General features: G+C 38.2%; 1 protein-coding gene across 1 annotated transcript in view; it reads left to right on the plus strand.

The window, feature by feature from the left end:
* Window positions 1-26,163, plus strand: part of WDR11 (WD repeat domain 11) — a 56,435-nt gene extending 30,272 nt beyond the window's left edge. Inside the window, exons 14-29 of the mRNA XM_025396593.1 lie at window positions 1,595-1,703; window positions 3,681-3,805; window positions 4,546-4,693; window positions 6,946-7,052; window positions 7,449-7,563; window positions 8,294-8,465; window positions 16,375-16,483; window positions 17,383-17,445; window positions 18,609-18,674; window positions 19,411-19,588; window positions 20,604-20,699; window positions 21,204-21,369; window positions 21,872-21,969; window positions 22,422-22,567; window positions 23,329-23,408; window positions 25,203-26,163. Of these exons, the coding sequence (XP_025252378.1) occupies window positions 1,595-1,703; window positions 3,681-3,805; window positions 4,546-4,693; window positions 6,946-7,052; window positions 7,449-7,563; window positions 8,294-8,465; window positions 16,375-16,483; window positions 17,383-17,445; window positions 18,609-18,674; window positions 19,411-19,588; window positions 20,604-20,699; window positions 21,204-21,369; window positions 21,872-21,969; window positions 22,422-22,567; window positions 23,329-23,408; window positions 25,203-25,360 (1,936 nt within the window). The 3' untranslated portion in view covers window positions 25,361-26,163. The remainder of the gene's footprint in view (window positions 1-1,594; window positions 1,704-3,680; window positions 3,806-4,545; window positions 4,694-6,945; window positions 7,053-7,448; window positions 7,564-8,293; window positions 8,466-16,374; window positions 16,484-17,382; window positions 17,446-18,608; window positions 18,675-19,410; window positions 19,589-20,603; window positions 20,700-21,203; window positions 21,370-21,871; window positions 21,970-22,421; window positions 22,568-23,328; window positions 23,409-25,202) is intronic.
* Window positions 26,164-27,867: the final 1,704 nt, after the last annotated feature.

A 27,867-nucleotide genomic window follows, 5' to 3' on the forward strand; every position in this document is an offset into this window, starting at 1 on the left:
CGATTGATATTCAGATGTTAAACCAACATGACATTCCTGGAATAAACTCTAGTTGGTCATGATGTATTACTGTTTTGACATATTGCTGGATTTGATTTCTTGATATATTATGAAGAGTTTTTATATCTATGTTCATGAAGGATATTGGTCTCATTTTTATGTAATATCCTTCGTTTTGTTATCAGGGTAATATTGACCTTGCAGAATGTGTTGTAAAGTATTCTCTCTCCTTTTTTTTGAATAATGAGTTTGTGTAGAATTGATATTATTTCTTACTAAATAGGAAAAATTCATTAGGCAACCCATCTGAACCTAAAATTTTCTTTGTGGAAAAGTTTTTAAATACAAATTCAGTTTTTTTCATAAATATAGGACTATTTAGATTCTCTACCTTTTTTTGAGTTTTGGTAATTGGTGTCTTTCAAGTAATCTGTCCATTTTGTTGAAGTTGCTGAGTTTATTAATTTATTGAAATAAGCTTGTTCATCATGTCTCTATGATCAGTGATTATCTCTCCCACTCCTAATATCAGTAAATTATATCAACCAATTTTATTTATTGACCTTTTCCAAGAAACTACTTTTGGTTCATTTGATTCTTCTCTATGATTTTTCCATTTTCAATTTAATTGACTATCATGCTTATCTTTTGTTCTTCTGCTTACTTCTTAAATATGCTCTTCTTTTTTTGCATAGTTTTCTAAAATAGAAACTTAGATAATTAAATTAAGATGATTCTCTAAAATGTAATGTAAAGATTTCATGCTATGTAAGCACTACTTTTCCTGTATCCTACAATTTTTGATATGGTAATATGCTCTCATTTTAATTCACTTTATACGCTTTGACAGTTTCCATGGGATGTCATTCAGAGGTGTATTTTTTAACTTCCAACTATGTGGGTGTTTTGCCAGGTATCTTTCTGTAAATTTCTACTTTCTGTTGGGGGTCACAGGTGGTCCTGAGTGGAAGAATCTCAGTCCTTTCATACAGGGAGTACAGGGATCTGCCTACTCTTGTCACATTTCCTCTATGTCAGCCATCATTTGCTGAATAATATTTTAGCTCCTCATAATGCTTATTGAGTAATCAATGCTCAAATTATGTTTATTGAATTGCACTCATTGACATCATTCAGTACTTCTTCCAGGCTTAACAGAAAGTGAATAAAGTGGCATTCGTTGAATACCAACTGTAGTAGGATGATAGAAACTTTACATACTTTTTCACTGAATGCCTACCATAATCTGTATATCAATTCTTTGAGGTCCATGATGAGATTCCCATGTCATATGTGAGAAATTGAGCCTCAGGAGGGTTAACATAAGTTGCGGCATCAGGGTTTGAATCTGTGTCACTCTTTCTTCCGAGTTGGACTACTTGCCCAATTGTGTGAGTCTATATGTTCTCTCACAGGTCATCTTAAAGCTTTACCTTCTTAGGACTGTTCATCATGGGTGCTAAATGGTGGTTTAAATTGTCTATATTTAGAATGCGTCAGCTGAGTTTTTCAGTTTACTGAACTTTTTATTTGGTCTAATTCATGGTGAAAGTTTTGCAAAAAGGGGCTTATTTAGCAATTTTCTTTATTTTAGGCAGTATTTGGCAGTTGTATTCAAAGATAAACCCCTGGAGCTATGGGATGTTAGGACTTGTACCCTTCTTAGAGAAATGTCCAAAAACTTCCCTGCAATAACTGCTTTGGTGAGTTACAGTTTAAGAATTAAATAGCTTATTTAGGTATATATGTATGTGGTGAATGTTTTGCTTAAGCTTGAATCAAAATCATTACTGCCAATGTCATATTTTCTTGTTAAAAATGTGTGTTCAGAGAAGATGATCTAAATAAATGGAGATAAGTCTTATTTTCTTGGGTGGATCAACCTAATATTATATTAGTGCAATTCCAATTGAAATTTCGTTTGGATATTTTGAGGAATATGATAAACATATTGTAAAATATTTATGAAAGAGTAAAGGTCCTAAATAGCTAAGTCATCCTTGAATAAAGAGGAGTAAATGTGGGAGGTATGCGTGAGGTTTGCCATTCCTACCTGATATTAGTACATCTTACAAAACCATGGAAATAAAATCAGTATTATATTGGCACAAGAACAGGAAGTGAGTCAACATAATAAAGAGCTCAGAAATAGACCCGTGAATATTTGGGGACTTAATATACAGTGAAGCAGCACAAATCAAAGAGGATGGATGGACTGTGTAATAGATGGGAAAACTGTCTTACTTTATGGAGAAAAATACTTGTTCTCTACTTAATACCATATATAGAAGTGAGTGTCACAGCACTAAAGACCTAAATGTAAAAAATGTAAAGCTATACAATTGAATATAACAAAATGCAAAATATTTTTGTGACCTAGAGGGAGGAGGAGACATCAGAAGATCAAACCAAAAGGCAAAAAAAAAAAAAAGAAAAGAAAAGAAAAGAAAAAGAAACTTAATGCATTTAATTAATCAAGATTAATGCTTTTTGTTTGATGAAAAATATCATTGTCAAACTTAAATACAGAAGACATTTTGGGAAAACAAATTTTCCAGCATCTAAATTTAACTAGAAACTCCTGCAAATCAACAGTGAAAAAAAAGCAGGAACCCTAGTGGAAAAATGAACAAAGTTGGTGAAGAGCTAATGAGAGGCAGAGAAACCTAAAACGCCAACAAGCCATATAAAGGAATGTTCAGACTCATCAGTTTTCAGAGATGTTCAAACCATGATATGGATCTACCTTTTAGACTAACAAAAACTGGAAAGCTATGTAGTGTCAAGTGTGGGTGGAACATAGGGTATGGGAATCCTTGTGCATTGCTGGTAGGAATGTAGACCAATGCAGCCATTCTGTAAAGCACACTGGCAGCACTTGGGCAAACACAGACATCCTCTGTGTCTGCTGAGCTCTTGGTTGTAAAGGAACTCTTGCAAGGATATTGACTGTGGTGTGTTTTGTCATGATGTGAGTTTGGAGACCATCTGCGTGTTTTTTACCGAGAGAGAGGAGACAGATTAACAGTTGGCTGATGCAGCCATGGAGTGTTATGTAGCATGCAGAAACAGGAGGAAGAGGACTTAAATACAGTGGAAGGAGTAAGAAACAGGATAAAATACATATATATATATACACACACACACACACACACACATTTATTTATATATAAACACCATACTATATGTAAATTAGAAATACATGTGAAATAACTACACGTTAAGAACTTATACATATGTGAGGATGTTGGACTGAAGGTTTTACGATAGGTGGAATATAAAAGAATATATAAATAAAACAAGTGATTTTGGAGGGATCTATGGATGATAAAGGACCCTGATTGGAGAATTGTGATTGTCTTATCCTGTGCACACAAGAGATGAAGGAGGAGATGAGAATAGGCCATACTATCGTTGAATTCATTATTTTCATTTTGTAAAATTTTTTTAAAATATCAAAGGCTCAGACCTTTTGGAAGTTTGCCATAAAAGCTCTAATTAAAATGCATTCATTCAGCTTTTCTCTAAGTAGGTAAAATCTAAAGAACAAATTGTGGTTTCATGTGCGGTAATAATAAATGATACTGGGCAGTGGTGTGTGTGCCCAGCTGTTCTGGAGGATTCTTTGACAGAAGGAAACCTAGCACGTCTCGGTTTGTCTGCCTGCTTTTGCTTTACAGGAATGGTCACCATCTCACAACTTGAAGAGCCTGAGAAAGAAGCAACTTGCTACTCGAGAGGCCATGGCCCGCCAGACTGTGGTCTCAGACACAGAGCTGAGTATTGTTGAATCATCTGTGATCAGGTACAGTACAGGGTTTCTTGACACTGTCATTTGTGCTATTAGTGTCATGTCTGGGAAGTTGACAAGTGTCATCCAAAGGTGTCTGTGGTAGCAAGTTGGACTCTGCTTTTGAATATACTTAGTTTTATCTTTTAGTACATACCCAGATTACTAAAAAGTTTATCATTTTTATTATACTATACTGTTTATTGTAACTAATAACAAATGCAGTAATATTCACCCATCAGCCTCTGTTAGTACATGTGATCATTCCAAGTGCCCTTCTACTCCATACACTTCAGTTCCTGAAATTCAAATGAACATAGCATAGACATAGAGATAGATCATATTATCATTTAAGCACACCAAAGAAAATGTGTTGGGAATCCTAAATTTGTGCGCCACCCCATCCATGCCAATCTTACAGATAAAAAGCTTCAGAGATAATGTTGGGTCACTGTACAGCCTCCCTTCTATTGAGAAGAGTTCTATAGCAAAAACCTCTATGAAGTTTATTTCTCTTGTATTAAGTTTAGATCACCATTTTTCTCTGTCCAGGGTAAACTTCCTCTGATGTTGTGACTGTTTAGGAGTGATTCGTGTTTACCCAAAATTAGTTTGGGCAAATATTAGTTTCAGACTTTTCAAAAAATAGTTTTGGACCTCCTCTTAATGCATCTGTACTTTGGGCAAGTTAATTAATTATGGGTATCACTCTAGGGAAAAGAAAAGTCTTTATCTTATTTTTCACCATCCCAAAGCTTGCTGCAGGAGGCAGAAAGTAAATCTGAACTTAGTCAGAACATCTCTGCCCGGGAACATTTTGTATTTACGGATAATGATGGCCAAGTTTATCATCTCACTGTTGAAGGAAACTCAGTAAAAGATAGTGCTCGGATTCCACCAGATGTGAGTACAACCTTAATTAAATCTTCATCAGAAGATTTTGTTTTGTTGGTTCCATATCCAGTGAAGGCATAGTTAAGTTGGAAAACTTCAAAAAAGCCTAATGTAAATAAACTTTACTTAAGGAGATATTATCTTCGATTAAACCTGCTAGAGAATACTGCAGGAGAATAATGCTGTAACTATTTTGATTAAATGTTTACTGTGTGCTACTCATTTTTATCCCCATAATAATCCATGAGGAGTTATCTCCATTTTACCTATAACAAAACTGAGAGAGAATAAGTAACTTTCCCAAGGTTACCCAGCTTACTTATATGGCAGAGCAGTGTTTTAAACTCAGGCCTGTCTGACTTCAGTATCTGTCTTCTTTCCATTTCAGGCATTACCCTGAAGGATTTGACTTACAATCTAGTATTATTTTTGGATAATAGTAATCAGGTTGTAAGTGTAATAGTATTATTAACATTTACTAACTTACATATTTCCTTCTTATGGCCTTGTGGAATCTGTAACTAAAGTTTTGCCATTAATCATTTGTGTCAGCATGCATCTCATAGATAGTTTTTAATAGATGGATCATGAAAATGTTTATGTTAACTAATACAGGCTATTATAATGGTTAAATGAAGGCATGAGGGGATTTTTAAAAATATGTATATTTATTTTAAATTGCCATCTAAAAATAGGATGCTCTAGTAGAATGCCAACCCCCATAATTTTATAGGTGGCTTTGGGGTCTCATAAAGTTACAATCTAGATGTTGGCTGTGGCTAGTCTTTTGAAGTGTGACGGGGCAGAAGGATCCGTTTTCAAGATGGCTGACTCACAAGGCTATTGCACATTAATGCTGACTGTTGACAAGGGACCTTAGTTCTTCCTCATGTCCGTCTTTCTGTAAGGCTGCTTGAGTATCCTCATGCATGACAACTGGCCTCTCCTAGAGCACATGATCTGAGACGGCAAGAAGGAAGTTGCAGAATCTATTATGACCTAGTTTCAGAAGTCTCTTCAAAGGCAACTTCTTAATTAACATTCTATTATATTGTTAGGAAAGTAGATATCTTAAAGTGTTGCTTCATATTATACAGAATTTCATTTCTTTAATATAACTAAGTTTTTTAATTAATTTACTTTATTATAATATTGATTTTTAAATCCAGTTTTTGTTTGGTTTCTTGACTATTACCAGAGTTTATGCAGTATTCAGTGTGTATGCTAGTCTACTAATGGTCAATTATTCAAACCACTAGAATTTTCTTACTTTTTACCATGGATACCATTTGAATTTTTATATTGTACAATAAATGCAAAAACAAGATTTCTTTTAATAAATAGCAGTAATATTATTTAATAGCTAACATGTATTGACTACTGCATGGCAGGCATTGCTTTAAGGCTACTGCCTTTATAAATTTATTAATATTAGCAACAACTCAAATTTCACGAACTTCTTTATTGACAATAAATCCAAGACAGAAAGGTTAAGTAAACATACCTCAAATCACATGCCAGTTTCAAGCTGGGATTCAAGCCCAGGCAGTCTGACTCCAGAGCCCAGGCTGCTGAGCCCTCCATGATACCACCTCTAAGCATCTGTTAGAACTGCAAGTTCCTTTCTTATTCCTTTCTTCCTCCAAGTTAGATTGATTATAGCAGCATTTCATTCTTATATTGTGCTTCTTTATGTAACTTCTGTGCAAAGCTTTCTATGAATTTAAACTGCATATGCCTTTAGTAAACAGCATTTCTTCACCTTCGTGATTCCACAGTGTTCCAAAAGGTATCAGTGAAACTCTGGATCCTTTTTTTCAATAGAAAAATCACCACACAATTAGTTATAAAAGAGCTTTAAGTTTCCCTTGGAATGGATTTAGTTATCCTTTTAAAGGCAGTGTAAGATAAGTTTGAGTAGGCTCTCTGGAAAACCTTCCCTTTACGTCTCTCCTTTTGTTACTTTAATTTCCTTTTTTTTTGTTTTGAGGTATTTGTTCCTCAAAAGACATACCCTCTCTTTAAATCTAGTTCCAGTAACTACTTAATGTCTATCAAGTTGCAATCTCTTATTTCTTCATAGTTGAAATTGATATGCAGTGTAGCTCTTTGTTAGTGTCTGAAGTCTGTTTTAGGATTTGATGACTAAAAGCATACTAAAGCACAGCCCTTTAAATTAAGTTTTATTAAAATATTTATTTATCATGATGTCTTATACGGCATAGTGAAATTTATATGTGTTTGTTGCTGTTGTTTTCTAGGGAAGTATGGGTAGTATTACCTGCATCGCTTGGAAAGGTGATACATTAGTGCTTGGAGATATGGATGGAAATTTAAATTTCTGGGACTTGAAAGGCAGAGTATCCAGGTATAAGCCAAGAATGAAATCTTGTTCTTTTGTTTAAAAAAAAAAAATGACGTCTTGATATGGTTCCATTAGAGGCTTGTGACTTGGCAAGCAGGATCAGTAAACTCGTGGAAGTGTAGCTTGGAACCTTGGGTCCCTTCACCTAAACTTGGGAGGATGGGGCTCGAGCCAGTCATTCTTAGGAGATAGTTGTCTGCAAGTGGCTTCTGCAGAAGTCTTAGCTGACCTTAAAGGACAGGCCCTTTCTGTCAGATGTGGCCCCCAGTCCTAGCAAGTAAAGGGTTCTCCCATCATCAGACCTGTCAGAACTGGAAATAGTGAGAGACATTAGACATAGCTTCTGATGACCAGATCTCACTCTACATTGTATTGGTGTTTTTGTCTCTTTGTCTTCAGAGGAATACCTACACACCGAAGTTGGGTGAGGAAGATTCGTTTTGCTCCTGGTAAAGGAAATCAAAAATTAATAGCAATGTACAATGATGGAGCTGAAGTGTGGGATACCAAAGAGGTAGGCCCTCTCCATGAGGAAAAAATGTAAATGGATTGTTAGCCATAGGAACTGTGCTTTGTTAAAAAAAATACTTCTTTCCGATTTAGAAATGAAAAGTACTTAATGAGTTTGTCAAGTTTCTCATAACAAATTATTTTCTTTTAAAAACTTTTACTTTACGATATTTCTGTTCTAAAGGTAACAACTCAAGATTTATTTATTTATTTTATTTTATTATTTTTATTTTTTATTTTCTATTTTGAAGTGGAGTTTCGCTCTTGTCACCCGGGCTGGAGTGCAATGGTGCCATCTCGACTCACCACAACCTCCGCCTCCCAGGTTCTAAGCAATTCTCCTGCCTCAGCCTTCTGAGTAGCTGGGACTAGAGGCACCCACCACCACACCCGACTAATTTTTTGTATTTTTAGTAGAGACGGGGTTTCGCCATGTTGGGCAGGCTGGTCTCAAACTCCTGACCTCAGGTGATCTGCCCACCTCAGCCTCCTAAAGTGCTGGGATTATAGGCATGAGCCACCGCACCCGGCCGATTTATTTATTTTTTAATATTATCACTGTCTTTGAGACCTTTAAAACGCTGCCTCTTTGTGGAAGGAAGATTGCCAGAGGCTGCCCAGTTCTCAGCTTGCACTGGGCCTTTGCCACAGACTGTCTTCCTTGACCATTTAATCTAGAATAATAAACATCTTCCTTTTCTGTCTGGAAGTGATGCCCACATTCACTCTTGAAGGTTCAGATGGTGAGCAGTTTAAGAAGTGGCAGAAATGTGACCTTTCGTATATTGGATGTGGACTGGTGTACGTCAGATAAAGTGATCTTGGCTTCAGATGATGGGTGCATCAGAGTCCTAGAGATGTCTATGAAGTCTGCGTGCTTTAGAATGGATGAACAGGAGTTAACCGGTATGGAATCCTAATGATGGGGTCTTTGGAACCTGTCTTTACTTTGCCACAAGCTGCTATATTTTGGGGAGAGAGCTGCTGCTTCTGTTTCATTTCAGTCTTATTTTCTTAGAATCTGAGTTTAAGAAAATATATTAAGTTGAAGCTTGAGTGTTTTTACTGCTGAGATGCTGCAGTCTTCGTAACTATAGATGTCAGTTATTCCCAACTCAGGTTTTATAAGTGCCCCTTTTTTTGACTCTTTTCTTTGGTTTGTTAACAAGATAAAAGATGTTTACATTTATAAAAATGGCTTACCCAGAATTTAGGCGAACTCATCAGAGGACATAAATCTAGTGATAAGACTGCTGGCTTTTAAATAATGGCCTTACATCTTTTGCAACCATATATCATTGAAAAGTCACTTTGCAAAGTGTTCTGAGTATTATGAATTTTGATGCCAATCTGTGACTAGTAAAATGACTAGTCAAGCAAATTAGGAGACTGCAGTATCTTGCTCTCTTTTGTATGGTTGTTTTGATACTGCTTTTTACCAGAATAAAAAACATTTTAGTAGAATATACCCCATATGTGACTCCTAAAAAAAAAAAAAAGAATGGGATGATTGTGAGTGCATCCATTTATCAGTTTAAAAGGCAGCTTTTGGCTGATGAAATACAGTGTTCATCCTTGGAAGATAGTTGATCCTAATTGGAGCAGAGGAGGGAACTTCTTGCCTGAGTATTCTCCCAGCACAACTTTGGTGCACACTCCAGGCTGATACATATAAAATTTCATGAGACTTTTCTGAACCTTTGTAGAGTCAGTATTTGGCACTTCAGACACAGTAAGGTTTTGAAAACCTGGTTTTTCACTTTGTGCTCATGCTTGAGGCCTACCAAGTTGCTGCTGATGTTAGTGGGGCCGTCTTTAGCTTACATTAGATGTGCTTTGGTGTTTGTCACCGCCCACCCCTGCCCACTGCATTTGGGCATCACCACTTCTTACTGTGTAACTGACTGCCAGCAGGTGAAGCCAGAATTCAAGACCTGCTTTCCCGTGTCTGTCCTTGAGTCATTTGCCAGCTCTGGGGAAGCATCAGGATGGCCTCCTAGGAAAGGGCAAGCATTGGTATTCATTTGAAACCTAAAGGTATTGAGGAAATTGAAGGAACTTCAAGGGTGATTTTTGAAAAAAATTAGTTACTAATTCTAGGTAAAGAAGTGTGGAACTGCAGTCTACATGTTTGGAGAGCTTTTCCTTCACTTCTAATAAAAAATTTGAATCTAAAAAGCTCCAAAGTCAAGGTGTAGCTTGTTCTTAAACTGACTACAGAAATGGAGTCTACCATATTAACCCATGTTCAATACCGTACTTGAACATCTAGCCTGTGGCCAGATTTGAGATCACATGTTTCTTTTAAAATTTTTCTAATATATATTTTTTAAAATTCTTCTCAATCTCGAATGTTATAGCCTCAGCCAGAAAGAGGAAAAAAATCCAAATAGCAATCAGGAAAGGTCAATGCAATTGGGTATTCATTCCACAAATTGAGCTTTAAACTCAGAACAACCCTCAATAAATGTTAAAGAACGAAAACTGTGGTAGTGTAAATGTGAAGTGAGAAAAAAGACATCTGTGTGTTCACCTCCAGATTCATGGCCAATTTGGTCTTGGGGAAAATAAGCTTAATATAGTGTATTTCTATTCTGAGGAATTAGAAGTATATTTGGGGCTTACTGACGTGGGATAAAAATAAAATAGGTCATAGACATTGGTATTTCCTATGTTTTCTTCAGTTCTCCTTGATAAGTAGAGAATATCATAAAATATTGATTCACATCTGTACATTTTTTTAGAGCAGCTTAGATAGGCCACTTCTTCCTCCAATAAAGAGGGCAGTCAAATTAGAAGATTAGAATTCCTGTTTTTGAGTTGGAGAACCTTTCTTATCTGCTGCCTAATTTGTCAGGGACATAAAGTGCCATCAAAATAAATCTTAATAGTCTTTTTAGCCACATCTAAAAGGAATGTAAGAGTATGAGATTTGTTTAATAGCATTCTAGTATCATGCAGTTTCCACACCCTTCAAATAGTGTTGACTTGATATCAGGGACTGTTCAACCTAATTTCCTCCCCCGTGTTAAAGGCCACTGCTAAGCACATTTTTCCTAAGTAAGCATATATAGAAGGAAGCTTTCCAAAATCAGATTTATGCACAAACCTTTCCTCTTCATGTGCCACAGCTTTCTGCAGTCATTTTCGGTAATCTAGGGGCGTTCAGAAATGTCTCACAATGACTTGCAGATGAGGGGAGGTCCAGGGATGCTAAGCAACCTGGAACGATCTAGTGCAATGAAGAATTGTCCTGCCCGAACACCAGTAGTGTTCCTTAGCTCTTTTTTTCCCCGCTCATTGAATCACACTGAACAAAATCACAAAATAGGGTCCTTTTCTTCCCAGACTTCCAGCTCACCTTAATGTTGCTGCCTCTTCCAAGTGGTGGAGGAGTAACTTTTTTCTACTGCTTTACTTTTTGGCTCTTTGGTTACTGATTTTCTACATTCCTGTCATGTAGGTAGCTAAAAACCGGGATGTTATGATTCACACCTCACATAACTTTAGCCCAGATAGAGCAGAATCTATGACAAACAGCAGTGATGCTAACTGCTTTTGCGTTCTAATTGTGTAATTTTAAGAGGTGAATGAGCTCTTGCAGGTGAGTTTCTACAGCTGTGAGTTGATCACCTATTACTTTTTCGTGGCTGATCTTTACCCTTCAGAAGAAAGATTTAAATTCACTTGAGGGAGGGAAGTAGTTAGGGTCAGTTTCAGTTTGTTCATGCTCATTGGGATGCTGTCAACAATATTTTGCTTTTGGGGAAATAGCATGTATTTGTTTTTAAAAATAAGATATTTCCCTCCTTTTACTCAGACTTGGTCAATGTTGTCTTGCTTGCATGATGTGAACACTCGATGCTGCTTTCTACGTGGATTCTCTTGTATCTTTTCATTTGTTCATTGATTAAGAAATTACCACACAGCATGAGAACTTTCCTTGGACCATTCCAAGATTATTATGTATAATTAATTTTTTTCCCTGACATTTACCATTTCCAAACATACTGTGATGTAATACCAACAACTACTACATGAATCTACCTAGAACATACACATATACCATCTAAAACATGAGTGGGGCTGACTTGAGAATTATATAGATTGTCATCTATGAGGGATGAATAGAAAGAAAGGTAAGTTAGCCACCTGCATCCTTTTCAGTGCTAAGTGTTCAGTGCTTCTGAAGGTAGTTAGATAAGCCTCATTTTTCCAAGATACAATCCTTCCTTTATAGCCCAGATGTAAAAGAAAAGATGACTAAGTAGAAATTAAAAAAAAAAAAATTCAAAACAAAGGAAAAGCTTTAATAAGAATAAAATAAAGTGTTCAATAAGCAAGCCAAATACAAATGATCACCCGGGGGAAAGTAATTTACAAGTCACAGACTGTGTACAGTGGGGAAAAACAGATAAACAAATGACCCTTCAACATATGAAATGATATTCAACTTTATTTATAATAAGAAAAATATTTGACCTCTTACTGGTAAGGATAAAAGAAGAAAAATTTAAAAAGTAAAATTTTAAAAAGAGAAAAATACAAATTAAAATTGTTTCTTACCTGTCAGATTCAAAAGCTTGAAAATATACTGTGTTGGCAAGGCTGTGAGGAAACAAGCACTCTCATCCATTGCTCACAGTGAGACCCCTGTAGGAAGGAATTGGGCAATATCTAACAGAGCTACATGCACATTTACCTTTTTACCCAGCAATCCCAGTGCTTAGAATTTAAGATGTACATTCATACATTTTAAGATGTACATTCGTACATTGTGACCAAAATGCACACAAATTTATTCATAGCAAAATTTTGGAAAAAGCCTAACTGCTTAGCCATAGGAGATTGGTTGAATAAATTTGGGGACATCTGCAGAATGGAATAATCTATGCAGCTGTAAAATAGTGAGGAATAGCTCTATGACCTGATGTGGAGTGATATCCAGGATATGTGTAAGTGAAAAATGCAAGTGTAAAAGAGTATGTATAGCCTGCTTGTGTGCAAAGGTGAATTTTATACATAGGTGCATGCACACATATGTTTGCTTACTAACACACACGTACACAGAATAATCCAGAAACCAATGAGAATAGTTAGAGGATGTAGATGGAAAAATGGAGACTATGGGGATAGCAGTGAAACTTCTCTATATTTGTTATATAGTTTCAAGTTTTGAACCATTTATGTATTTTACATATTCAAAATATACAGTGAAAACAAGGGTGAAAGAAAAAGCAAACCCTAAAATTGAATACAAGACACAGTTGAACCAAACTGTATAACAAATATTGGTAACGTAACTACACACACAAAAAAACAGTTCAAATAACTAAAACACAGAACTTCTTACTCACTGCACACCTTTAGTGGTTTATATTCTAAGGACAGAATTGCTAAGGAATGTTGAACTTTACTTGAGTAGTTGACAGTGGCACTAGTAATTCTGAAGCTGTTTTGTGCACGTTATAGCCTGGAACAAATTAGTAACCAAATTGCAGTTTTTGGGAACCAGGGTCTGTGCTGATAGAAAGGGAGATGCAGATGTGAAGTGGCGGTGGTGGGAAGAAACACTCCAAGGGTGGATTTGGATTGATAAAAAATCATGACTTCTTGAACATGTATATTCCCTGGCTCTTCTCACAGAGTTTTCTTGCAATGACACTCAATGGCAGTGAGCACACATAGCACCCAGATTTTACTTTGTAAATTCCATTTCCAGGCTAAAAGGAGCCAGAGGTCCTTGGACAAAAAGTTTATTTCAGGACAGAGGCACAAAAAGTGCAAGATGGGTCTGGGGCATCTTGTGTGGTGCCGGAACTCAAGTAAGGAATTGAAAAACCGAGGAGGACCTGACATAAGAGGCTTCTCCTGTCAAATTGGGGGTAGTCTGAGCATCATGTAAACTAATGGTGGTATTGATGTAAGTGCAGAATACCAAAGAAACCCTCACTCAATAGTAATAGTCACAGTAAGGAAAGGGGAAGTGGGCAAGAAGCAAAAGCTCAGGTGGACAGAAGAATGCCAGCTGACGAATGCAGAAATAATAAGATTAGAAAGTCAGCAGTTTGCAGCCCCTGATACAATAATTAATTCAAACAAGGATCACTTGTGGATGTCAGATCACTGAGTAAAAGGATGTTTGAGAATAGGAAATGCAATCTGACAGTATTTCCCCCACGTGTTACTTACTAATTAATTATATAAGGGGGAAGGTGCCCTGATAAGGAAGTTCTGGTGAATACCCCTTATCTAGATGATCAGAGTTAGTGTTTCCTGTAACCAGACAGCTAACATGTTCCTTCTGGTGCAATGCAGTGAAAAGTACACAACATCCTTTGTTCAGACTCTGCCAAAAATGTCTAACCTGAGTCTGATAATCAGAAAACAGAGAAGTTAGAACGTAGGGCATTCTCCACAGCTGCTGACCAGGACTCCAAAAATGAAAAGGTCATGTAAGGCCAAAGCCAAAAGGGAGGAGGAGCGTTCTAGATTGGAGTAGACTAAAGAGACATGACAATGCAGTGTACCAGCCTTGACTGGGCCCCAGATTTTTAAAAATAATATAGCTCTCAGGACATTTGGGGAATAACAAGGGACTTTTGAATTTGGACTGCATTTTAAGTGATTTTACTGAATCAATGTTAAAATTCTTGGGTGTAAAAAAAGTATTATTAAATATTTACACTTTCTGGCTTTTAAATGGAAAAGTCCACATAAAATATTTTATGTATAATTTAATTTTTATTTAACTACGTAGAATGAAGTTTTCTAAAGCAGAGCTTTCCAATAGAAACATAATGTGAGCCACATATGTAAGTTTAAATTTAAGTATCCACATTTTTAAAAAAATGAAATTTATTTTAATTAAAATGTTATTTAAGCCAATATATCCAAAGTTTTATTTCAACATGTAATCAGTATTAAAAGTTACTAGTGAGACATTTTACTTTTTTTAAAGTATTCATTCTTCAAAATTCAGTGAGTATTTTACATTTATTGTAAAATAACTTGAATTGCCCTCTAAATTTAGAGGACAAATTTTCAGCAGAAACAGTCAAGCTCTATTTAGATTTTATGAAATTTTCAGTTGAAAACTAGTAATGTATTCAAGTTGTTTCAAACATACTTAAAAGTTATTCAATGACTGAATCAATAATCACTTTTTAAGTTTAAATTAAATAAGACAAACATTCATTTCTTTAATTATACTAGCCATATTTTAAGTGACTATCATATTGGATATAATACTGGATAATTGCACAGTCTAAGGTTGATGTGGATCACTGATAGGATTTGGCTCTGTGTCTCCACCCAAATCTCATGTCAAATTGTAATCCCCACAGGTCAGGGGAGGCAGCTGGTGGGGGGTGATTGGATCATGGTGGCAGCTTTCGCCCTTACTGTTCTTACAATAGTGACTGAGTTCTCAGGAGATCTGATGGCTTAAAGGTGTGGCACTTGCCCCCTCACTCTCTCTCTCCTGCTGCCATGTAAGATGTGTCTTGCTTCCCTTCACCTGCCATGATTGTAAGTTTGCCTCCCCAGCCATACGGAACTGTGAGTCAATTAAACCTCTTTTCTTTATAAATTACCTGGTCTCAGGTAGTTCTTTACAGCAGCATGAAAACGGACAAATACAGTCACTTAAATAAGCCAACGCTATTTAGCTGTTTATAAGTTTGTGTCATTTTACATAATTGTATCTATTCAAGGGATCCATGGATAAAGCCTGGGCAGGATTCTGGAGGGGAGTTGGTAATAAGGCCGAGTTGTAACAGCCAAGGCAGCTCTAGAAAATTAGAGCTAAGGTCGAGTCCTATAGAGTATAGGGTGGTCAGAGCAGAGCTGCTGGGCATTGCAGCCTTTAGGTCTTCTGCTGCTTTGCACTGAAACATGTTGACAACTAGGCAAATCTTGTTTGTTAGTGTTCTAAGTAAGCCAGCTGCTGGATGTGGGGGATGCTAGGGCCTAGAGTCTAAGAAGATAGCCCCTGTGTTCAAGGGCTGCCATTATAAGTGAGACCTGGGAATGCTAGTGATCACAGGTGGCCTGATCCCTTCAGTGACATGCTCAAGGTTGATAGGCAATGTTAATTGAATAGTCTCAGAAAAACAAAAGTACAAAAGGCACATACAGGTAAATATATTTATTTTTAATATTTAAAAATAATGAACTTTATTGTTATTTGTTGAGCCATTGCATTGAATCCTTTATTCAAGTAGTACCAGAGTTGTATACCACACAGGATACTTAAATTTAAAAAGGGAAAAGAAGGCCGGTCGTGGTGGCTCATGCTTATAATCCCAGAACTTTGGGAGGTCAAGGTTTGCAGATTGCCCAAGGTCAGGAGTTCAAGACTAACCTGGACAACATGGTGAAACCCCATCTCTACTAAAAATGCAAAAATTAGCCAGGCATGGTGGCGGGTGCCTGTAATCCCAGCTACTTGGGAGGCTGAGGCAGGAGAATCGCTTGAACCCAGGAGGCGGAGGTTGCAGTGAGCCAAGATCTCGCCATTGCACTCCAGCCTGGGTGACAGAGCAAGACTTTGTCTTTAAAATAAAATATAAAATAAAATAAAGTAAAATAAAATAAAATGGGGGGAAGAAGAATATGTTAATCAGATTTGAATGCAGAGACTCTCTGCTCTTGGCTTATGTTTCTAAGCAGTGACTACATTGAATATACTTTCTCAGTTGTTCCAGATTTACCTGTTGCTCTCTGCTGACTACTCTGTAAATGATTTACAGCTGAAGCTTCATTGTAATGTAAAACTTCATTTTATTTTTAAAAACTTTTCTTTGTTGTCTAGAGCCTGTGTGGTGCCCCTATCTGCTTGTTCCAAGGGCCTCCCTTGCCTTGAAAGCCTTCTTATTACACCAGCCTTGGAATGGACAGTATTCTTTGGACATTTCTCATGTGTAAGTTTTTTCATTTTTCTTTTTCTTTCATAATTTACTTGGGGTTGAAGGACACCCATGAAAGTCAGCCGTGGCCTGTACTCCAGCATTTAAAGGGAATGGAGCCTTTAAAGCCAAGAGAAGGTAGAGACACTACAGAATTGCCAGGCTGCCTCTGGGTTCTCAGGGGCCTTTGTGGAAGTGTGGGTCAGTGAGGAGCTGTGAGGGCATGTATTGCTCTCAGGTGTCTGTGTGCTTGTCTTATGGTCTGAACATGGATGTGTCGTGATGATGAAAAGGATGCGTGTGAAGAGGGCAATGGAAGCCAGGGGAATTTGGAGCCAGGCACATTCTTTTTAAAAGCAGCATCATTAGCTGCAGGGGTATACTGTGTCTTATAAATCTTAATATTTGCCTCATTGCAAAAAAATATTCACAGAAACTATTAGTGATTATTAATTAAATTCACAAATATTACTGAACTCCTGCCATGTGCAGCACGGATGGGGCATTTAAAAGTAATGCCAGGAAGCGTCTGTTCTCCAAGCACTGTCTCCTCAGAATATTCATTCTGCAGAGTTTAGTGAATGCGCAGATTCCTTTAGTTATTGCTGAGTTCTTCATTAAAAGGAATCTAGCCTGATAGATTTTAAAGCCTGCTAATAAATTTCCTGGTTTCTTGAAAGCCAAGGAGACTTTCTTTACTTGTTTTGTTGTTTTTGACTCAATAAGATACAAGCAGATGTAAAGTTGATTGGTGAGGTCCTGAGGAGATTTTTGTTATTTTGGTCTGTCACCAGGTTTTTAACCAAGAACTACAAAGAAGATTATCTCTATATTAACACAACTTTTTTGAGGTGAAGAAATACATGGTTTTAAGTGAAGAGATAATGAACTCATTCAGAATCTTTTCTTTACAGTGACTATCCAGAAAATGAAGAAATAAAGAATCTCCTCCAAGAGCAGTTGAATTCATTGTCTAAGTAAGCACTCCATGTTTTATTAAAAAATAGGAATATGAGAAAGAAAAATATAATTCAACTTTTCAAAATTAAAAGAAGTTATGTTTTAGAAAGTATTAGTGGCCCAAGAAGAGACCATTCTGTTTACAGAGGTTTGCCTCCCTTTAGAGTCTGTGTTTTGCAGAAAAAGTACTTACTCATTAGTTACAGTGAGAGAGCATCTGTCTTCACCAAGTTCATGAGCACCAGCTGCTCTGGTCTCACATCAGGGCAGGACTAGATGCATAGTGTGAGCGTCCTTGTAGCTCAGCCTGCCTCTGCTACAAACGTCCATGAAGCCTCACAGTGGGAGACGAATCGCAGGGTGATTCTGGGTCTGCTTCCCGCTTCTAAAATGAGTTCTCTGTGTCAGGTGCTGGTGTGCACAAGTCTGGCTGAGAAATGAATGTGCTCCCTAGAGCCAAGGGCATTTAACAGAATGTACTGGGAATAAGAAAGGAAAAAATATGGGCCTACAGGGAGTTCTTGGGGAAAGCATAACACATTTTTGCAGTCTAGAATCTGTTACATATAATTATAGTATTTAACAAATTAAACATGTGAGATTTTATTGATGGAAAATTCAAAATAATTAGTTTTTTCTATGCAAAGATTAACATTTATGTTTAAATGAGAAACTATAGATTTAAAGAATATCTTCCTGCCTGATTTGTGAATATTCAGTATTTGACTATTTTAGAAACATGAATTTATAAAAGCACTAACCATTCTTCCTTAGATACTTTATATTTGGAATAGTTTTAGAATAAATTACGAATGTCATCTTCTTTAAAGTATTTACTGTTCTTGATGATTAGCAAAATGACTTTGTCAACAATGGTATTCTTGTTCCAGTAGTTAGGCAGCTGATACTTTCGAAAACTGTTGTAAGCCTATAAACCAGAAATGAGCGCTGCAGCTCCCTGTGGTGGCCAAAAGCTGCTACTTCTCCAAGCCTTGAGAACACTCTCAGCCGCCTTCAACTTTTATGATTTCAGTGTCATAGTAAAGTACCTTGTCTTGTGTAAATTCTACACATGTTATTTGACTGGAATTTTTCATTTCAAGAGTATATTGGTCAACCCCCATGCTTTATTGTTTGATTGAAAACTTTTGTCTTACTTTTGTCCGGATTCCTTCCGCAGTGAGATAAAGAAACTGTTGCTTGATCCAGAATTCACTCTCTTGCAGAGGTGCCTGCTTGTTTCAAGGTAATATTGTTTGATGTATTCTGTATAAGGATTTCAAGTCAACTCGTTTTTTTTAAGGGTTTTTAGTTACAAACACTTAGATTTTAGAAAAATGTATCAGTTCATCCTTTAGATTTAACTTCAAATAATTTCAATAGTAGTAATAACAAATCGGGAAAAAATCAAATTGCGTTTAAAATGTGAGATCTAGGCCTTCTCTCTGGAAAGCACTCCCTCCTACAGCTTTTTAAAATATGTGTTTTAAAATATCAGATACAAACTGCATATATTTAAATATAACAATAAATTATATTTAGAAGCAACAACCTGTATATCCTGACTTACAGTAGAGTTTGTCACTTGTAAAAAAAAGACTCCTCTCCCTACAGAATAAATAGCACATTACTTTCGTACCTTATCTAGCCAGTTATCCCAGAGGAACTTCTTCCTAATGTGAATCAGTGGCCCACATTGAAAGGTGTGCTAATGGCAAACCAGGTAAATAATTGTTCTTAACATAGAACGGAAAGATGTTGGGGTCTGAAGGGGTCCTGTGAAGTCAGGTCCCTGTATTGTTGGAGGCCCAGTAGCAGGGCTGGAGAACTTGCTGCCTCCCCCTTTCACCCTGCCAGGCCCCATGCCAGTATCCCAGTGGACATGTGACAACACTCCCTTCCAGTCCTTCAGTCTACTCTAGCAAGCCATCCAGGCCAGGTGTGCTGTAAGTGCAGTTGAAACATTGCTTCATTCTTGCCAGGCTCTATGGTGACGAATCGGAGCTGCACTTCTGGACTGTCGCTGCCCACTACCTGCACAGCTTATCCCAGGAAAAGTCAGCCAGAACAACAGCTCCTAAAGAAGCTGCTCCTCAAGACAAACTAAGCAACCCACTGGATATATGCTATGATGTGCTCTGCGAAAATGCCTACTTTCAGGTAGTCTACTTCACATAGCAAAACCTTTAGAGCTGTCATCTTGATTACTTATATCTTTGTCAATGTCTTAAACTTGGGAAACTTTCAAATAAGTTACTGTTCAGTAATAGAAATAAGCCCTTGAAAATTAGCTGGGTGTGGTGGCACGTGCCTGTAGTCCCAGCTACTCAGGAGGCTGAAGCAGGAGAATCACTTGAACCCAGGAGGTGGAGGTTGCAGTGAGCTGAGATCGTGCCACTGCATTCCAGCCTGGGCAACAGAGCAAGACTCTGTCTCAAAAAAAAAAAAAAGAAGAAAAAAAAAAGAAAGGAGGGGAGGGGAGGGAGGGAGGGAGAGAAGGAAGGAAAGGAAGAAAAGGAAGGAGAGGAAGGAAGCCCTTGGTACATTTGCATTAAAAAGAGCCTGATTCAGGATTTGAAAAGCTCATAGGCAATTACTGAGTTTTTTACTAAGCATTAAAATTTTATTATTAAACAGTCTTAATTGTTTAATTTGTCTTACATTTTTAAGTTAGCTTCATTTTAATTGTCATTAATTTTCTATAAATAACAAATACTTTATAGTATTTGTTTGCTATACTATACATCCATGTATACAAACATCCATGCTACAAACATCCATGAAGCCTCACAGTGGGAGACGAATCACAGGGTGATTCTGGGTCTGCTTCCCGCTTCTAAAATGAGTTCTCTGTGTCAGGTGCTGGTGTGCATTTGCTGTTCGCATCATAATTTCTTTAACTTCCTGCAGAATACTTCAGTGCACATAGATTTTTTATCCAGCTCCATTTAAGCATCAGTTTCTGTAGGCAGGCAGGTATGCATTCAAGTGATAATATCTATCAACATTTTTCCTTTTCAAATTCTTATTAAATGTTTGGAACGCTGTAAAGTTGATTATTAACCTGAAAAGTCAAAGTAGTTTATTAAAATGATCTTATTAAGTACAGTAAAATTTAAATAATTCCAGACTCTTACAATCTAGGCTTAATTTTTCTTTTTTTTCCCAATTCTAGAAATTTCAGCTAGAAAGGGTTAATCTACAGGAAGTGAAACGGTCAACTTATGATCATACAAGGAAATGTACAGACCAGCTCCTACTCTTGGGTCAAGTATGTGAGTTTTTGTAACTCTTTACATGCTTCATTAAATTGCTAGTTAATTAGTATTTCAGAGCAATATATCTGTATGTATATATCTCATAGTATTTTCCCCTTGAATGTACCTCCTTGCCTATAGACAGTTCAGGCTTTCTTTCAAAATAATACCAATAAACCTCATAAGAAAGTAAAAATATATGGTTAACCAGCTTGTAATTTAGACTTCCATAATGTCCAGTGGAGCCCAGCTATTTGTTTTGTTTTTGTGTCTGAATTGACTGGTGCAAAGCTAAAATAGGCAATTACTTGAGCACCTAGATATACCAGACTCTGGCTTTATGTTTGTCTCAAAATAGTAGTGTAGCACCTCTGTTTAATTTTTGTATTTGTAAACAAAATATTCAATTGCAGTTTTTGAAAATGAATGTTTTCCTTTAGTTTTCCACATTATGAATTTTAAAAAGTTATGTTGGAGGAAAATGTTCTCGTAATTAGAAAAACTGTTTCTCTTACTAGACAGACAGAGCTGTGCAGTTGCTGTTGGAAACAAGTGCAGATAACCAGCATTATTACTGTGATTCACTGAAAGCCTGTTTAGTCACTACTGTCACCTCATCAGGCCCCTCTCAGAGCACCATTAAGTTGGTGGCGACGAATATGATTGCCAATGGCAAACTGGCAGGTAAGGCACACTTGATATATTTGTCATCTCTCTGAAAAATGAGACCTTGTTCCCAGCAAAGTATTTGATTAGTAGGGACATTTCTTTCTTTTTTACATATGCTGAAGAAAAAGAATGATTGCTACCTATAAATCAGATGACTATAATTGTCTAAACCAGAGTTAATTGTTTACACTTTTCAGAGTGAAAGGGGGCACTATTAATAATTGCTGAGATAATAGGCATAAATCCAACAATCCTAGGCAAACCAGAACAATAAAACCTGTGAGAGAACTATGCTTTCCCTACTTATTCTCCAGACTGTATTGTGCTTCCTACCCTGGTTACTTGAGAAATAACAGTAAAACCCTTAATATTATGTTTCAAAATTTAAATCAAGCCTGTCTTCAGTAGGTATAAAATGGGCAAGACTAAATAAGGTCAAATGGGGATTTAACTTTTTAATGACTTCTCAAAGAAAGAGCTGCAGTGTCACTTGAGGGGATGTGCTTTTGTCTTTCAGAGGGCGTTCAGTTGCTCTGTCTGATAGACAAGGCTGCAGATGCCTGTCGCTACCTGCAGACATACGGCGAGTGGAATCGGGCTGCATGGCTGGCGAAAGTAGGTGGTTCCAAGTTTCAGTAGGTGCCCTCAACATTTGGGATAGAAAGTTCAGTCCTGAACTTTGGACTTATGACTTAGAAACATTTTTTGGGCTGCAAAGCTGCTTTGCAAATATTTCCTTGCAACCTTCATCCTTTTCCTATTCTTTATGAGTGTAAATAGCATTACTTATTTAAAAATGGATCTTGCATTGGTAGCAATTAAGTAAAAGCAGCTGCCTCCTCTTCCTCCTAGAGTCTGAGCCTGAACTACAGTCCAGAGGTATTGGGTCCTGTAGGCACAGACTTAGCATCATTCAGGGTATGCAGCAGCTTCATTTCAGGGCAGTGTTCTAGTCAAGCAGAGCCTAGCCTGTGTTTCATAGGAACAGATCTCACTTTAATGGAATTATTATTTTTTCTTTATAGAGCGCAGGATGTTTTTGTTGTTAACACGGGCGTCTTTCTCAGGTCCGTTTGAATCCTGAGGAGTGTGCTGATGTTTTAAAGCGGTGGGTTGACCACCTTTGTTCTCCACAAGTCAATCAGAAATCAAAGGCTCTCCTGGTCCTCCTCTCTCTGGGCTGCTTTTTCAGCGTGGCAGAGACGCTTCACAGGTAAACCGAGAGTTCACATGGGCTGCTCAGGACTGCCCGTGAGCAGTCACTTCATGTTCTCTCGCGGTTCTAGCAGGTGGTGGTACTCAATGTGAAGTGAAAGGAGACGTATGCATTTCAGGTTTGTCAAAAAACCCAAAGGAGAGTGGAACTGTCCATGTTCATTACGTCTTCATTTGGTCTGGGAGCTATGATAGTTTCCTACTAATATGCTGATCAAACCTAACAGGCACCTAGTAAAAAGGAATTTAAAAGTCTTCAGAGAATTGGGGTCCATTCAGCTTTGACTAGAGCAACTGAGAGGAGGCCCAGAGAGCAGGGGGAGAGGTGACAGAAGGCATGGTGAGGTGGAGACATCCTGTCTGAAAATCTGGAAGAGGAACAACCATCACTAATTGTGGAGCATTTCATTTATTCAAAACTAAGGGAGGTAGATTAAGGAAATATGACAAAAGATTACTTGTCAACTCTGGATACTGGGTACATGGGCACTTGTCATCTCTGTAGATTTTTGTATATTTAAACTATTTCACAATTTTTTAAAGTATTAATTTTAAAAAGCTTGGGTTTGGAGATGTGAGTATTCTTCCCTCCTTTTTTTAATAAACCAGGGCTTAGAAAAGTGCTTGTATCTTAATGTAGTACGAAGGTTTCCAGGGAAAATGTGTAAATGTCTTTATACAGAAATATACCCTTCAGTGGTGCTGCCCACCAGTGACATAAATCACAAAGCATAACTCTTGTTTTGTTCTGTTGAGCAGCATGCGATACTTTGATAGAGCGGCCTTATTTGTGGAAGCTTGCCTCAAGTATGGAGCATTTGAAGTCACTGAGGACACAGATATCCTTTGCAAGGTTTTTATAGTGACGAGGAAGAAAGTGACATGCATGGGTTTTGGAATTTCCCTTAGTTGTGCTGCCTGGACAGGAACTATATTATGTTGTGAAAGATCCATGTTCTGATTTTCTGATTCACCAAAGCCAGGAAAGAGGGAGAAATTAGAGGACAAAGAATCAGAAAAGAAGGTGGCTGCACCGTGGGTGTCAGCTTTGACTAGAATGGAGGGAGGCAGGAAGGACTATAGAGGACAGGGCCCCCAAGTCTTGTTTGAACTTTAAAAGAAGATGAAGGAATGATTTGGGGAACAGGGAGAAGGACTTGATACTTTCAGATAGTACTTTTTCCAGACCAGGCATTCCATGGAATACATCTTATATATTTATCTAGAAAAAATAAACTGGAATAACTAAAAAAGACTCCCACGATCACCTCTAATGACAATATGCTATGGTACAAAATACAGCACTTAAAGAGGGGTGTTGCTCAGGCCAGCCACCATGATCCACCCATCAGCCGCAACATTTTATTTCTTCTAAATGTCACTTGAGCAACATCGGTGTCTTTGAAAAGAGTGAACTTGAGAATGCAACTCCCAGGACCAGAAAAGAATGAACTTGGGCCAGTGCTTGTGTGGCCCTGCTGCTGCTCACTACACTTTGCTTCGAATTCTTAAATTTGCTCTCATTTCTACATGGCAGCTACTTGGTTCTCTCTCTCTTTCTCCCTCTTTCTCTTTCTGTGTGTGTGTGTATATATATACACATGTGTGTGTGTGTGTATATATATATATATATATATATATATATTTTTTTTTTTTTTTCTTACAGAAAATTAAACTAAGACTAAACTAAGTTTTTTTTTTCCTGTTTTTGAGGCAAGGTCTCACTCTTCTGCCCAGACTGGAGTGAGTGGCACAATCATGGCTCACTGCAGCCTTGACTTCCTGGGCTCAAGCAATCCTCCCACCTCAGCCTCCCCAGTAGCTGGGACCATAGGTGCATACCACTGTGCCTGGGTTTTTTGTTGTTGTTTTGTTTTATTTTGTTTTGTTTGGTAGTGATGCAGGTCTATGCTGCCCAGGCTGGCCTTAAACTCCAACTCAAGTGATCCTCTCACCTTGGCCTCCCAAAGTGCTGAGATTACAGGCATGAGCCACCCAGCCCTACACTTAAAGTTTTTTTAAAATTAAACCAAAGCCTGAGCCTACTCAAGATCATGTACCTAGTCATTGGGAAGGTGACTGGTTCAGTGTATCCATTTTGAGGATCAAAGCATCAGCACAGAGTACCCAATAGGCTGTTTTAAAAAAAAAAAAAAAAAAAAGTTTTTAAAAACAATAGGCAGGGCTTTCTAAAAACCCAACATCCAGATAGAGGGAATGTTGAGAAATAAATATCTGCCCCCAAACTGCCAGCCTCTCAGACTTTCAAATGGAATGAGGATATGCAGGTTGAGTTTCTCTTCTCTCATCATTCATCTTCCAATCTTTAGTTGAGTGTAGGTTGTGGGAGAATCTGGGAGGATGTTGGTTGAGTCCTCTGGAAGGAGAAGCTTTGGCCTCAGCTGATGCGAAAGGTAGTGATGGTACAGACTGAGATATGGCCTCCTATAGCCGGGAATCACCCTCCGCCTACAAAAAGGTTCCTGTGTTCATCCTGTGCTGCCTGCTGTGGACACCAGGTCCCTTCTGAGCAGCCAGCAGAGCAGACGCAACTCACCTTTCCTGTTTCTAGGAGCCTGTGCGGAGCCTCATCACAGCCCTTTTTACTCTTCTTTTCCTTAGCTATGGTTTACAGAAACTTATCACTGCTGTATATGCAGATTATGCCAGGAGCTTGAAGAACCTCGGTTTTAAGCAGGGAGCAGTTCTCTTTGCTTCAAAAGCTGGAGCAGCTGGCAAAGACTTACTAAATGAGCTTGAGTCCTCCAAGGAAGAACGCATCGAAGAGTGACAGCTTAATAAATTCCAGGGAATCTGACCTGGAAGGCAGATGGGAGGGGGCTGGTCTGACTGTGGTCACCGCCACAGTCCAGGATGAAGAGGAGTACAGGGTCCTGTGAGCTGTTTGACCACTGTTCTAAGGCTATGTGTGCCCAAAAGCTCATGAGCGTCTATGTTGGGAGTAAGTTTGTATCCTGTGTTGATCTCAGAAAGAATGTGAATGCTTAAGATTTTGAAAGTATATAATATTTTATACTTTTGGAGAGAGCTTTAAGAGTCCCTGGAAATACTTTTTAATTTTTTTAACTTAAAATTTAAGAGACTGAATCACTTTTCTCATTGATTAAATGTAAACATGATTGAGAAACCTATAGTAAATTAAATTTGTGAGATGTTTTCTCAAATATATGCTGCACCTGTACTTATATACAGTCTTTCAAGATACAAACAGGACAGAAACATTTAAACTAGTATTAAAGATAGCTTACCAAAGCATTTTTGTTCTCTTACCTTGAAAACACAGAACTGTTAATTCCTTGGTTTAAGCAGTCACTAAGTTTTGTAACTTCAGGCTCAGAGGCTATAGGAGGTTTTAAGATTTATGTTTAGTTCGGTAGGTGAGGTCTTTGATATTTTGAATTTTAACTCCTTTTATGATACATCACAGTAACCTCATTTTTGAAGTATTTGTACTTTAATGTTCTCTCTGTTCTGATAGTTGAAGTATGAGATGTAACTGTTATAAATTATTGCTGAAAACGTAAATGTCTGTAACTTACAAACATGATAAATAAATAAAAACTTCCCTCCAGGCCTTTGTGTTCTCTGCATTGCTGTGCATGAGGCCAGGTGATGAGCTGGCTCCTCAGGCGTCATCTGGTCACCCAGCCTCGAAAGCCTGGCTGCTCCTGCTGTATCCAGAGAAACCTGTATGTGGGAATCCTATGAGTACGGCACAGGGCAGGAAGGACACCCACACCCCAGGCAAGTCTACCTCTGAGTTCCCGGGTGGGAACGTGGCTTAGTGCACTTGGAGATGAAGGCGTGAGCATTTCTGTCTTTTCCCTCCTGAGCCTGTTGGGTGACACATCATACCCACCAAGAGGTACAGTTTTTAAAGAGAAGCATAGCCTCTTTCTACCCTTAGACCAACCAGTCTGACACCCTCTGCCAAGGAACTGAGCTCCATGGAAAGGAAGGCCTGTCCCAGGAATACTTGTCCCAGCTCAGTGCTTTGGCAAGCGGTTCTGTGTCCGGAGTTGGTTACTTCCAGTGGGTTCTTGGTCTCACTGACTTCAAGAATGAAGCAGCAGACCTTCGCAGTGTTACAGCTGTTAAAGGTAGCACAGACCCAAAGAGTGAGCAGCAGCAAGATTTATTGTGAAGAGCGAAAGAACAAAGCTTCCACAGCATGGAAGGGGACCCAAGCGGGTTGCCACTACTGGCTGGGATGGCCAGCTTTTATTCCCTTATTTGTCCCTGCCAACATCCTGCTGATTGGTCCATTTTACAGAGTGCTGATTAGTGTGTTTACAATCCTTTAGCTAGATACAGAGTGCTGATTGGTGCATTTGCAATCCTTTAGCTAGACACAGCGCTGATTGGTGCATTTTTACAGAGTGCTAATTGCTGCATTTACAATCCTTTAGCTAGACACAGAGTACTGATTGGTGCGTTTTTACAGTGCCGATTGGTGCATTTACAATCCTTTAGCTAGACACAGAATGCTGATTGGTGCGTTTACAATCCTCTAGCTAGACAGAAAAGTTCTCCAAGTCCCCACTTGACCCAGGAAGTCCAACTGGCTTCACCTCTCAGTTCTAGAAGAAATCCAGGATCCATTATTGGTCCTGTACGTGGCTCATGTTTCCTGCCGTTTCTTTGCCTAGGCACACTGCAGTAGACTCTAAAGGCCACAGGCAAATACAGCTTTCTTTACATTGTTTATTATTTGTCCAGATTTATTTATTCAACCATTGTCTTAGCTTTGGCTGCTATGACCAAATACATAGACTGAGTGGCTTAAACAACAGACCTTTATCTCTCAGAGTTCTAGAGGCTGGAAGTCTGAGACCAAGGTGCCAGCAGATGTGTTCCTGGTGAGGAACTTCCTGGCTTGTAGAGCGCTGCCTTCTTGCTGCATACTCATGTGGCCTTTCCTCTGTGTATGCACGTGAAGCAAGCGGTGCTCTGTCTTCCCCTTAAATGAGCCCTAATCCCATCATGGGGTCAACCTCAGCCTAATTACTTCCAAAGGCTGAACCCTCAAATACCATCACACTGGATGATAAGGCTTCATTATATGAATTACCAAACTTAGGAGTCAGAGAGAAAGAAAAAGCTTTATACCAGAGTCGTGCATTCTGAAAAACGAAAATGCTTTGGATTTAAGGCCAGCAAATAGGTACTAAGGCATTGCCTGATTGTGAGAGCAAAGCAGGGCCGGGCATGGCAGCTGGGTGTGAACACAGTGAGCAGACAAGGCCCAGAGCCTGGGTTTGTGTCAGTCTAGCTGGC

Source organism: Theropithecus gelada, chromosome 9, assembly GCF_003255815.1.
Source record: "Theropithecus gelada isolate Dixy chromosome 9, Tgel_1.0, whole genome shotgun sequence".
Classification (NCBI taxonomy): domain Eukaryota; kingdom Metazoa; phylum Chordata; class Mammalia; order Primates; family Cercopithecidae; genus Theropithecus; species Theropithecus gelada.